This window comes from Aulonocara sp. 'chitande type north' Nkhata Bay, linkage group LG16 (assembly GCF_057382095.1).
Source record: "Aulonocara sp. 'chitande type north' Nkhata Bay isolate Kocher_YH1m ecotype deep benthic linkage group LG16, A_spYH_male_GT1.1, whole genome shotgun sequence".
Classification (NCBI taxonomy): domain Eukaryota; kingdom Metazoa; phylum Chordata; class Actinopteri; order Cichliformes; family Cichlidae; genus Aulonocara; species Aulonocara sp. 'chitande type north' Nkhata Bay.
In genome coordinates, this window is record NC_141359.1 from 30,636,126 (window position 1) to 30,649,581 (window position 13,456).

At 45.5% G+C, this 13,456-nt stretch overlaps 1 protein-coding gene across 1 annotated transcript; it reads left to right on the forward strand.

Moving 5' to 3' along the window:
• Positions 1-5,794: 5,794 nt before the first annotated feature.
• LOC147311837 (olfactory receptor 6B2-like) lies at positions 5,795-6,739 on the forward strand. Its single transcript, XM_086266072.1, has one exon. The coding sequence runs from the start codon at positions 5,795-5,797 to the stop codon at positions 6,737-6,739; it is 945 nt and encodes a 314-aa protein (XP_086122198.1).
• Positions 6,740-13,456: the final 6,717 nt, after the last annotated feature.

A 13,456-nucleotide genomic window follows, 5' to 3' on the forward strand; every position in this document is an offset into this window, starting at 1 on the left:
TTGCCATGCAGATTTGATGCTCTGCAGAGAAGCCTTCTGTGAGGGAGAGATGTAAACAGACGAGCCTTTTATCTACATTTAATTTATGTCAACTTCTCTAGGCTGGTTGAGGCGGAATTGGAGAGAAACGGTAGTGTTAGGTGTGACTGTGGTTATTGTAACTATGATTTTTTTTTTATAAGTGAATTGCCCAGAGACAGACCTGAATCCATTCCAGCGACTCCAACGTCACAGGCCACGGTGAAGCAAACCAAACGTAGTGAAACAGGTAAATCAGATGAGTGTTTTGATTATTATGGCGGTATAGAGTTGGACTACGTTAAAGGGTCCACAATCTCGTATACATTTGATCTTTGTGCTGTCATTAAATGCAAGTGCTTGCTGAACAGTTGAGTCCAACATCTTTAATGGCAGTACAAAATCGGATGGCGTTAGATATGTTGTTGGGAGAAAAAGGGGGCGTTTGTGCGATGTTTGGGGATATGTATTGTACTTTCATTCCAAATAACACAGTTCCCGACGGCTCTGTGACCCGAGTTCTGGAAGGCCTAAAGATTTTGTCCACCGCAATGTATGAGCATTCGGGATTAGATGACCCGCTGGAAGCGTGGATGACCTCTGTCTTTGGGCAATGGAAAGATTTCATTATGTCAATTATGGTTTCTTTGTCTGTTTTTATTGCAGTATTAGTGACGTGTGGGTGTTGTGTGCTTTGTATCAGAGCCTTGTTCGTAAGACTCATCAATCGTGCTGTGGGAGAATCTGATACAAAGGCAGACACCATGATGCCACTTTTGGGAAATGGGGAGTCACAGTATGAAAACATTATGGTGAGAGATTTAGTTTAGTTTTATCTGCCATATGGCAGATAAAAAGGGGGATTTGTAGGAGTGTTTAGCTTATTTTAGAGTTTAGAAATGTGTTAACATAGAATGTAGAACTATTGTAGAGATACTGACACTGCCGTCAATATAATAAAGGCCTCACTGTGTCGTGAACTTAGGAGTAGATTGTAGGAGACCCCTCCCCCACTTCAACTGTGAAAGTAAAACAGAGAGGAGTTAATGCTGAGTGGAAACTCCCCAGAGAATGTTTGGGTGGGGGTCTCAACATTTGTAACTGGATAACTGTGGTCTGGAAGGGACATGGTTTTATGACCTAGGGAGTCACCTACACCCACAGTGTTTTAACTGTCACGCACACACATCCACATGCACACTCACTCATGTGCACTCAGACATCCACACGCACACTCACTCATGTGCACTCACACATCCACACGCACACTCACTCATGTGCACTCACACATACACACAGGTATGCGTACACAGTCACACACGAGCACTCACATAGACACGAGGGAACGCGCACATGTAGGCATTCATGTGCTCGTGCACATAGACAAAGACACAGAGTTTGCAGCACACCGTGGGGGGTTTTATGATAGGGTCGCCCCTACAAAACTGTGTTTCACAGACAAAGGAGTGAAGATTTCTTGCAGAGGGACACACGGGCCTCGTCTTCCCTTCTAGAAATGCATGCTTGAAGATGAATAAAGATGAATAAAGGTTTTGTGAAATGACTACTGAGTTCCGGTGGCGTCTCTGGAAGTTTCGATTAATAAAAGAACCGGGGTAAAACTGATTTCATAACACTGGATGGACTGAACTGAAAACACACATGAGGAATGGACGGAATGACAAGACTGGGAACTGAGGGCTTAAATACACAGTGTGGAGTTGTGATATGGTGTGATAACATTAGGTTGCTGCATTATAATTTGAATGTATAATATTGTTGTCAGGCCTCTGTGTAACTGTAGGAGAAAAATAGTTTGATAGAAACAGCATTAGAATAGAATAGAATAATCCTTTAATTGTCCCACAAGGGGAAATTTGGTTGTAACAGCAGCCAGAAAGACACATATAGAAACAAACAGGACACAGAACAGAAACATACACTCATCCCTGCTGGACAACCTCTCCCACCCCATGCAGGAGACTGTGACAGCACTGAGCAGCTCCTTCAGTGGCAGGCTGCGGCACACACGGTGTGGGACGGAGAGCTTTCGCAGGTCTTTCCTCCTCACTGCTGTCAGACTCCACAACAAAGACTTTAACTGATCCAGACTGAGACAGAGTCCAGCCCCTCTCCAGGAGACTGGTTCCAGAGCCCAAGCCATGCGTAGAGGTGAGCCCGACTATATCTAGCCGGTACCTCTCAACCTCACGCACTAACTCAGGCTCCTTCCCCACCAGAGAGGTGACATTCCATGTCCCTATTGCCAGTCTTGGCAGCCGGTGGTCAGTCCGCCAGGGCCTCCGCTCCTGGTCGCCACCCGGCACACAATGCACCCGAACCCTATGGCGCCTCCTGCGGGTGGTGGGCCTGCGGGAGGATGGGCCCATGTCTCCTTTTCGGGCTGTGCCCGGCCGGGCCCCATGGACTAAGGCCTGGCCACCAGACGCTCGCCCTCGGGCACCCGTTATCGACTCTGCTTCTAGATTAATTAACCAGTGGTTAGAGCATGAGGGAGAAGCCTCTCTTTACACTGTGGAAGCCAACCTACAATACCTTATTTCCGGTTATCCCTGGCTATTGGACTCTCTGCATCCGCTCGTGCAGAATTTCGTTCTCCACGAGCTTCACCTACACCCCCCCCCGCCGCTACCGCTTGCCTGCTCGCTTCAACGGAGGACGTGCCGTCCAAATCGCCGGACGAGGGATTACCCGGCCTGTCGGAGCCATCTCCAAGAAAGAAGCGACGTTTGCGCCGTCGGCGTGGCACCCCACAGCCGGATGTCGGGACATGTAAGCAATCGGCTGTGGTGAGTGAAAGGAAAGCTTTTTCTGCTGCGTCAGACTCTGTGACTGTGTTTTCTGGAGCTATTTTTTGTGTTTCTACTGAGGATAACAATGATTTCTCACCCATGGCCATAGCTTGTAAGACTGCCTGTTCTGAACCCTCGTTCCATGTTTATGACCGTGTCCGCTCCATTGTCTCATCCTCACTTCCATCCCAGTCAAATGCCACGCTGCCCTCAGTTCAGTCAGTTCAGTCAGCAGCCGTGATGCCCTCAGTTCAGTCAGCAGCCGCGCTGCCCTCAGTTCAGTCAGCAGCCGCGCTGCCCTCAATTTAGTCAGCAGCCGCGCTGCCCTCAGTTCAGTCAGCCACTCCACCACTTATTACGACTCCACTACAATCGTCTCCGCTACCTGTAGGTCAGTCTGTAGCCGCTTCGCTGCCTATTGCACTGTCCCCACCAGTTCAGCTGTCTGCCCGCTCATTTACTCAGCCACCATCCTCACTGTCTCATTCAAAGCAGGGAACACACTTCACCAGAATATCTGCTGGTTCTCTTAAGCTGGCCATGTCAGAGACAGTTGCTTCCTCTAGGGCCTCCCCAGAGGCTGGGTGTCAGTCACCAGCCAACTCTGGACCCCTAGAGGTCAAGACGCCAGCGCCAGCAGCCTCACCGGAGAACTCACCAGAACAGTGTCAGCTCTCAGCACCCCCTGAGAGCTCAAGTGAGTTCACCCGTCCGCCTCCGTCCTCTGCTGAGTGTATTGGGGAACACTTTCAGCCCTCTGAGGACTGCTTAGTCCCAGCCAGGGTCCACACTGGCAGAGGTCTCTGTACCTGCTGCTTCAGTGTCTGTTTCCACTGGAGGGCCAGAGGAGCCCGTCCAGTCTCAAGCCATGTTAGCTGGGGGTTCAGGTGAACCCAGCCAGCCTCAAGTGTCGTCTGCTGGAAGGCCCGAGTCACCCGTCCAGCCTCAAGTGTCGTCTGCTGGAGGGCCCGAGTCGCCCGTCCAGCCTCAAGTGTCGTCTGCTACACAGCAAATTCAAAAGTGTTAAATGTTTTGGTGTTAATAGTCTTCTTGCAAAAGTAGAGTTAATTTTACTCTAAGCAGAGTCACATTCTTTTAATGTAACTCTGAGGTGTAAAATGATAGTAGTTAAAATCGAGTGTTAAAAATGAGTGTTTCTCTGTCAAATCTGGGGGTGTTACAATGGAAACATTAACTCCTGACCTCTTAACTCTGAACTCCGACAGGGGCTATGACACCAACAGAGTAAATTCACAGACTCCGCCTCCAGCACGGCTCCAGTCGAAGCTGAAGTGAAGCCGTTTCAGAACATTTTGCTCTACATATTTGAGTTGTTTGCCATGCTTGGTAAGTCATTTTTTTCAAAGATTGTTTCAATTATTATTATGAGCTTTTACTTCTGTGGCTCTTTGGAGTTGAGACAAAGCTGTGTGAAAGGCATTAGCCGTGTTGCTCGCTGATAGCATAATATTCTGTTTTAGCTAGCTGAAAGGTATTGTTTGCGGGCAAATACCACAGCCTTGAAAAAAAGCTTGCATGTGAATTTTCAGTCAAACCTTTGGTCAAATACACCTAAAACAATGTCTAGAATGTGAAATGTTAGTATAATGGTGCTACTTGAAGTCTGACAACGATCGCCCATAAAAAAAAACGAGCAAACAGCAGTAGCAGACGTCCTGACTGGATTCTACGTTAGCATTTATATCCCTCCAGAGTTTTGTGCACACGGTTTAGGTAAAAATGAAAAAGGTTGAGGTTTTACATTTAGTTCAGTATTACCTGTTGCCTGTGTCCTTGTCCTTTGGGAAAATACTTTACACAAGTAATGGCTCAAAAAGGATTCCTTTTTTTTTTTTTTTTTTTTTTTACTGTGCTGCAATTGTTTACTGGATTATTTGTGCCATTAATTAGTGTCAACTAATTTTTATTCAATCTCCGCACAGGATATGCTTGTGAAGATGGAATATGGGGGAGAGCAGAAGTGCGTTGAAGTTCCACAAAGGGATGAATGAAGGACATGCATATTGTATTGAAGAAATAAGTGATGAGAATGCTGTTATTTGCATTTACCAGCTCACCTATGTCAGACCTTTTGATAAACACAATTCTAATGAAAGTGAGAACATGTACACTGTTACATCTTTCAGAAAATGTTTTGAAATTGTGGTGCACAGTTCAGAATAAATGTTTTTCAAAAACCATTGCGTCTTTTTAGTAAATGTTTATTTCCAAAAGAAATTTCTAGAAGTTCAGAACAGTAAAATTCCCGCTTTTTAGAATGAATTAGAAGATAACTCTTACGTAGTTAAACTAAAATACTCTTGAGAGTTAATATATAAACTCTTAACACCAAGTGTTAAATTATCAACTCCAGACAGATTTGGTGTTTAACACTAAATCAGAGTTAACGTACCAACTCTCCAAAAAGAGTTAAATTAACACTCTCTGGTGTGGACCCATATAGACACTTTAATAGTGTTGAAATCAAATCCGACAGTGTTAATTTGGACATGCTGGATTTGCTGTGTAGAGGGCCCGAGTCGCCCGTCCAGCCTCAAGTGTCGTCTGCTAGAGGGCCCGAGTTGCCCGTCCAGCCTCATCCAAGTGAGATGAGAGAAATGTTTCATTCATCCAACTGACAAAACATTTCTCCCACTGAAAACGCAACGTCCAGATGAACAGAATCTACTTTTGGAGATTTACTTACCTGGACGATTGAGCATGCATGAAGACGATATTATATTATATTATATTATATTATATTATATTAACTTGTGCCATCATCAATTTTATAACTTTTTTGCCCTTCAATCAACAGAGGTCAAATTCCCAGGTGTGTGTTTGTTGTTGAGCCAAAGGCAGCATTTAAGGGAAGGTGACGAGGGAGAACAGATACTGTTAGGGATCTAGATACAGCAGCTCTGTGCTCTGTACACTTACATATTGTTACACAAAGAAGGTAGATGTGTTCTCTGATCATGGATAATGTGTCTATTGTAAGAATTTTTATTTTGTCAGGATTTAATGAGACAATGAATTACAGAGTACCACTCTTGTTAACCACCTTACTGTATTATTGTGTGATTTTATTTATCAATATTTCTCTTGTGCTGCTCATTGTCTTGGATGAAAGCCTCCATGAACCTATGTACATTTTACTGAGCAGCTTTTGCATAAATGCACTTTATGGGACCACAGGTTTCTACCCAAAATTCCTTTCAGATTTACTGTCGTCTTCTCACAGAATCTCCTATGAAGGGTGCCTTTTACAAGCTTTTATCATGTATTCATTTGCTTGCTGTGATTTGTCTATTTTAGCTGTCATGGCCTTTGACAGGTATATGGCTATATGTCGACCTCTGCACTACCACTCTTTCATGACTAAGAGGAGGCTTTCACAGCTGGTGTGTTTCTCCTGGCTGACACCTTTCTGCATTTTTGCCATCAATGTTGTGCTTACAGCAAGACTCAAGTTATGTGGTATAAACATTCAGAGAGCCTTATGTCTAAACTGGTTAATTGTTCAACTTGCTTGTCCTGAAGCTGACACTTTTTCAAATAACATCAGTGCATATGTGATACTTGTCATTAATGTGTCTCATTGGCTTTTCATAATTTGGACTTACATATATCTTATTAAAACATGTGTGAGGTCCAGAGAGGACAGAGTAAAGTTTATGCAGACCTGTGTGCCCCATCTGACTTCTGTGATCATAAATTTCACTGTACTGGCTTTTGATTCGATGTACTTGCGCTTTGGCTCCAGAGATTTACCCCAAAGCCTCCAAAACTTCATCACTCTTGAATTTCTCATCATCCCTCCAGTTATGAATCCTCTCATGTATGGATTTAAACTCACCAAAATACGACACAGAATCTTGAGTTTAATTTATTTGAAAGGGAAATGATTTCCATTAAGGTTAGATTTCCTTATTTAAAATAATTCAAAAATATTCAAAACTTGTCTAAGGCAAACATATATTTGGACTAGACTAATTTTACTAATATTCTTTGTTATATTTGTCATAATAGGACACATATTTGTCATATATGTCATATTTGCTCAATCCAGCACGAACGTTAAATGAAAACAACATTTTTTTCATGTTTTTGACTAAGAATTTCATTTTAAGTACTGTTGTAAAATTCATCTATATACCATTCAGAAATCATCACAAATTGACATTTCATCTCCTTGCCTTGCTGTGTCTTCATGTTCAAGGTATATTAGCTGATATATGTGCAAGTTGATTAAACAGGTTTATTTCAAAGTGTTTTAGGTTTAAAGTAAACAAAATATTGTATGAAATATTCTGTTGTAAAGGGCTGGTTAGTGCAGGCATCCCTGTGTGTTACATCTCAGTTTATCACAAAGGTCAGTTAACAATGCTTAATGTTTTTTTTTTCCTATAAACACGTTACATGTATAAATATAAGGATCAGTGTTATTAGGCTGTATTTTTTCAGTAGTATTTATTTATTTATATATATAGTGTTTTTTTTATTATTATTTTGGAAAAATAGTAATAGTAATTGAACTGTTACCTACTTTTATTTGGCATTTTTTTTTGTTTTTAAATTTATATCTAAATTTCTCTCTGTACATTAATTAATGACACCATAATTCTGTACTTTTTGAAATCTGATCATATATCCCCATTGCTTGACATACTTTAGTACTTACTACTTTAAAAATTAAAGTTTTGTTTAGCATATCAAGCATAAAATTGTGCTGTTGTTGTTTGAAGTTTTTCAATCCCATAGCATAAAATTAAAAAATAAAAAAAACAACAAAAAACAATGCAATAATAGTATTTTAACAGTAACTCCCTTCTCTTCTACTCCTTCCTCGCCTTAACTAGGAAGGAGGCTCTGTCAGCTGGTGTGTTTCTCCAGGCTAACACCTTTCTGCCTTTTCTCCATCAATGTCCTGCTAACATCAAGACTCAAGTTGTGTGATATAAACATTCTGTCACGGCTGCCGAGGCGAGCCATGTGGTATTGACGGGAGAAAGGACCCAAATCGCAGGCAGTAGATGATAATGCTGGTGATGTTATATTTACACAGTGGTGAGATGACAAAACAGGCAAGAGGGAAGACAAAACTAAAGACCTAAACTGGGAAAGCTAAATGACAAACCTGAGAGGGTACCAAAATGGGGTGAGAGGCAGAGAGACACGGACGAGGAACAGGACACCGTGGACCACAGAGTAACGCAGACTGGCACGCCGTAACACAGACGAACCGGCATCAGGCAGGAGAACACACAGGGCTTAAATACACACACCAGTAATCAGGGGATGAGAGACAGAAGGGCAACACAGCTGGGAGAAATCAGAGCTGACGGGACAGAGGAAACGTAAACTGAACACACTCACATCAGACAGAGACCTTCACAATAAGACAGGAAACTCAGACACAGAGAACCAAACACGACACAGAACTAAACAGACAGATTCGCAAACAGTGGGGGGGGGGGGCACCATAGACAGACAGAGACAGACCGAATATAACACATAGAACTCGAACAATAATAATCATCATCATAATATACTAAAAGCGCTGGGTCACCGACCCAGGACCATGACAGTACCCCCCCCCCCCCCCCCCCCCCCTCAAGGGCTGGCACCAGACAGCCCAACACAAGAAAATGAAAGAAAAACACAAAAACCGCCCAAAACAGAAAACAACCCGACCAGGGCGGGCAGCGGGGGTCCATGAAGGAGGGCTCGAAACAAAACACCGAAGCACAAGAAAGAGAGTCCAAAAAAGAACAGTTCAGGGGGCCGGCCGTGCGGAAGGCAACGGCGGCGATGTGGAAACAGTTCAGGTGGCCGGCCGTGCGGACGGCAACGGTGGCGACGTGGAAACAGTTCAGGGGGGTGGCCGTGCGGAAGGCAGCGGCGGCGACTCAGGCGAAAGGGGTCCGGAGGCCGGCCGTGCGGAATGCAGCGGCGGCGATTCAGGCGAAGGGGGTCTGGGGGCCGCCCACGACGGAGATGACGCCCGACCAGTGGCCTGGAAGGCGGCCAATAAACCACAGACCCAGACGAGGCTGGACCAGGCGACGCCGAATGCGAAGACACGGAGGCTGGCCCAGACGAGGATGAAGCAGCTGAAGCGGAGGCTGGGCCAGACGAAGGCGAAGCAGCTGAAGCGGAGGCTGGGCCAGACGAAGGCGAAGCAGCTGAAGCGGGGGCCGGGCCAGACGATGGCGAAGCGGGAGAAGCTGAGGCGGAGGCCGGACCGAGCGAAGCGGGCGAAGCTGAGGCGGAGGCCGGACCGGGCGAAGCTGAGGCCGGACCAGGCGAAGCTGAGGCCGGACCAGGCGAAGCTGAGGCCGGAGCTGGACCAGGCGAGGATGAAGCCGGAGCTGGACCAGGCGAGGATGCAGCCGGAGCTGGCGACGCTGACGATGCTGATGAGGAGGCAGCTGCAGGCGACGCTGATGCTGATGAGGAGGCTGATGCTGATGAGGAGGCTGCTGCAGGCGACGCTGAAGCTGATGAGGAGGCTGCTGGTGGAGCAGGCGGCGGCAAGGATGAAACTGCTGCTGCAAGCGTGGATGAGGCTGCTGGTGGAGCAGCTGGTGGCTGGACGGGCTCCTCGGGCCCCCCAGCTGACGAGGCAGGAGGCTGGACGGGCTCCTCGGGCCCTCCAGCAAGAACAGTCTCAGGACCAGTGGGCTCTGGCAGGCATAGAACAGAACCAGCAGGCGCACGGGCCTCTGGCAGGGACAGAACAGAACCAGCAGGCACACGGGCCCCTGGCAGGCACAGAACCGGACCAGCAGGCGCACGGGCCTCTGGCAAGCACATAGCAGGCTGCAGCTGCACAGAGTATTGACTCTGCTCAGGCAGCGACAGCTGGGTGCAGTCCTCAGCTGGCTTCTTAACCTCCAGGGGTCCAGAGTCAGCTGGGGGCTGAAACCCAGCCTCAGGGGAGGCCCTGGAGTGCATCTCAGTCTCAGAACTGGCCAGCCTTTGAGGAATGCTGACATTATTAAATTTGTCTCTCTGCTTGGAATGGATGGGCGAAGAACAGTGTTTTTCAGGTTGAATTGACTTGTATTGTTGTACAGGTGGAGAAACTGACACAGGATGCAGGGCTGGTGGCTGCTGAACAGGAGGCTGAACTGAGGGTGACTGACATAATGGTTGTGATGACAATGGTGGTGGAGTGGGAGACTGAACGGATGATAAGGCTGATGATTCTTCTGCCAACTGGGCTTCTGACTGGGCTAGGGATTGCAACATAGTTTGCAGTAAGTCTGGCTGTGACTGTAACTGAGCTACGGGTGGTGAGGCTGAATGTGGTGGAGGTGGCGACTGAGCTTCTGGCCAGGCGGCTAACCGAGCTTCTGGCCGGGCGGCTAACCGAGCTTCTGGCCGGGCGGCTAACCGAGCTTCTGGCCGGGCGGCTAACCGAGCTTCTGGCCGGGCGGCTAACCGAGCTTCTAGTAGATAGTCTTTTTTATTTTTAGATTCCGGATTAAAAGTCCTGGTTAGCATAACACAGGACTCGGAAGAGGCAGAATGAAAGCAGTCCTTTAAATCCTCAGAGCACGTGTTAACGGACCTTGGAGTATCTGACAAAGAATTAACCGTTTCTGAATTAATCTTTTCACATTTGAATAAACCTGAGTTGACTGGCATTGAACTACTAGACTCAGGATCAACTGACAGAGTGGTCATGAATGCAAGCTCAGATGGAACAGAAAAAACACTGTGTTCCTGACTCACAGAATCTGCCGGTAACTGACGGCCGCGTGGACGTCGCTTCCACCTGGGAGAAGGGGCAAGAGCGGCAGGGGAAGCGGGCGGTGATATGAGGCAGCTCTGAAGTGGCTGCTCCTGCTGTGGGGTGGATAGGCTGGGTGGAATGAGGATGATTCCCAGTGCTTTGTAAAAAGCCTGGGCTGGTGTGAGCTGGCCACTGGGGGGCTGCATGTACATGAAACAGTCACTCTAGCTGACCCCAAGGGCTTGCTTGGCGAGCGAAGGATGACGACGGCGTGACCGCCGTTTTGCCCAGAAGGAGGGAGAAGCCGAATGAACGGGCGGCATTTTGTCCGGCTGAGAGTCCTCTGGTGGACTGGGGAGAGGATCTTCCGGTAAGCCAGGCAGGTCAGCTGTCGCAGTTGGGGGGTGAAGATGAAGCGTGTTGAGGATGAAGTCCTGTACGAGTGGGTTAAGTGAGTCCAGCAACCAGGAGTGATTGGAAACTAGCCGCTGTAGTCGGGCCTCCAGAGCATGACGAAGTTCCTCCCTCTCATGCTCTAGCCACAGATTAGTCCATCTTGAAACTGAATCGGTTAATTCCTCCCGAAGCTCCTTGGAAGGTGCGAATGCCGCTGGGTCCATGTTTGGCTGGTTCGTACTGTCACGGCTGCCGAGGCGAGCCGTGTGGTATTGACGGGAGAAAGGACCCAAATCGCAGGCAGTAGATGATAATGCTGGTGATGTTATATTTACACAGTGGTGAGATGACAAAACAGGCAAGAGGGAAGACAAAACTAAAGACCTAAACTGGGAAAGCTAAATGACAAACCTGAGAGGGTACCAGAATGGGGTGAGAGGCAGAGAGACACGGACGAGGAACAGGACACCGTGGACCACAGAGTAACGCAGACTGACACGGCGTAACACAGACGAACCGGCAACAGGCAGGAGAACACACAGGGCTTAAATACACACACCAGTAATCAGGGGATGAGAGACAGAAGGGCAACACAGCTGGGAGAAATCAGAGCTGACGGGACAGGGGAAACGTAAACTGAACACACTCACATCAGACAGAGACCTTCACAATAAGACAGGAAACTCAGACACAGGGAACAAAACAAGACACAGAACTAAACAGACAGATTCGCAAACAGTGGGGGTGACACCATAGACAGACAGAGACAGACCGAATATAACACATAGAACTCGAACAATAATAATCATCATCATAATAAACTAAAAGCGCTGGGTCACCGACCCAGGACCATGACACATTCAGAGAGTCTTGTATCTAAACTGGTTAATAATTAAACTTGCTTGTCCTGATGTTGACATCTTTAGAAAAAACATCAGTGCAAATGTAACACTTATTGTTTATCTGTGTCATTGGCTTTTTATAATTTGGACTTACATATATCTTATTAAAACATGTGTGAGGTCCAGAGAGGACAGGTTAAAGTTTACGCAGACCTGTGTGCCCCACCTGATCTCTTTGATGACTTTCCTGTTTTTTCTTGATCCAGTGTACATGATATCTGGCTCTACACATTTACCTCAAAGCCTCCAAAACTTCATCACTATTGAATTTCTCATCATCCCTCCAGTTATGAATCCTCTCATATATGGATTTAAACTCACCAAAATACGAAACAGGATATTGGGTTCATTTTATTTTAAAAGAACTTCGAAATTAAGAGCTCCTTGTTCACCAAATAAAAATAGAGCAAAATAAAATTTCAAAAATGTACATTATTCTCTTGTACATGACAGCAAATGAAGGCCTCATAACATTAACTATAAATGCACCAAGACAACCAAGTCTCAGTAAAAAGCATTATTGTTTACTTAAATTTGACCTTTAGACTATCAAAGATCTGAAGACAACTAACACATATTTTACCTTTTGAAAATTTATTATTATTGTTTCTTGTTTTTACATTTTTTCAGATGTAAACTAAAATGCATTTCCACTTCTGGTTTTAGGTTTAATCCAGGTCATCTTATCGTTTGAACTTAAGGTGTCATAATGCCATATCTCTAACACGTTCCATTAAGATGTAAATTGGTCAATTTATTGTCATTTACAGTAAATAGGTTTATGTTTCTCAAGTAACAGACTCATATTTATATCCTTTTTTCAATTATAAAATGTTTGAGTCTCATGAGTGACGTGTTTACTGTGGCTCAAAGTTTAGCCAGTTTTCCGGGTGCCTCTGTAGTCTCGCTCATTGTACACTTATATCACAAAGCTAATTCAGAAAATATAACTGACATGATGTCTATATTTAAGAGAATATCAGCATTATAATGTGAATGTATAATATTGTTGTCAGGCCTCTGTGTAACTGTAGGAGAAAAATAGTTTGATAGAAACAGCATTAGAATAGAATAGAATAATCCTTTAATTGTCCCACAAGGGGAAATTTGGTTGTAACAGCAGCCAGAAAGACACATATAGAAACAAACAGGACACAGAACAGAAACATACACTCATCCCTGCTGGACAACCTCTCCCACCCCATGCAGGAGACTGTGACAGCACTGAGCAGCTCCTTCAGTGGCAGGCTGCGGCACACACGGTGTGGGACGGAGAGCTTTCGCAGGTCTTTCCTCCTCACTGCTGTCAGACTCCACAACAAAGACTTTAACTGATCAAACACACACATCCACACACACTGAGTGCAATACTCTTTTTCTGACAAAGTTGTATTTTTACTCAGTTGTATAAAGCATTTGCATTCTATTTCTATCCTATTGTATATTTTATTCTATTTATTGTACTGTATATAGTATTTTATTTTATTCTATAATTAATGGGAGGTGAAGCGGGACAGCAGACATTAGTCAGGTACAGACGCAGCAGCTCAGTGCTCTGTTATGTTGTTATTTTAAAAAGGTAG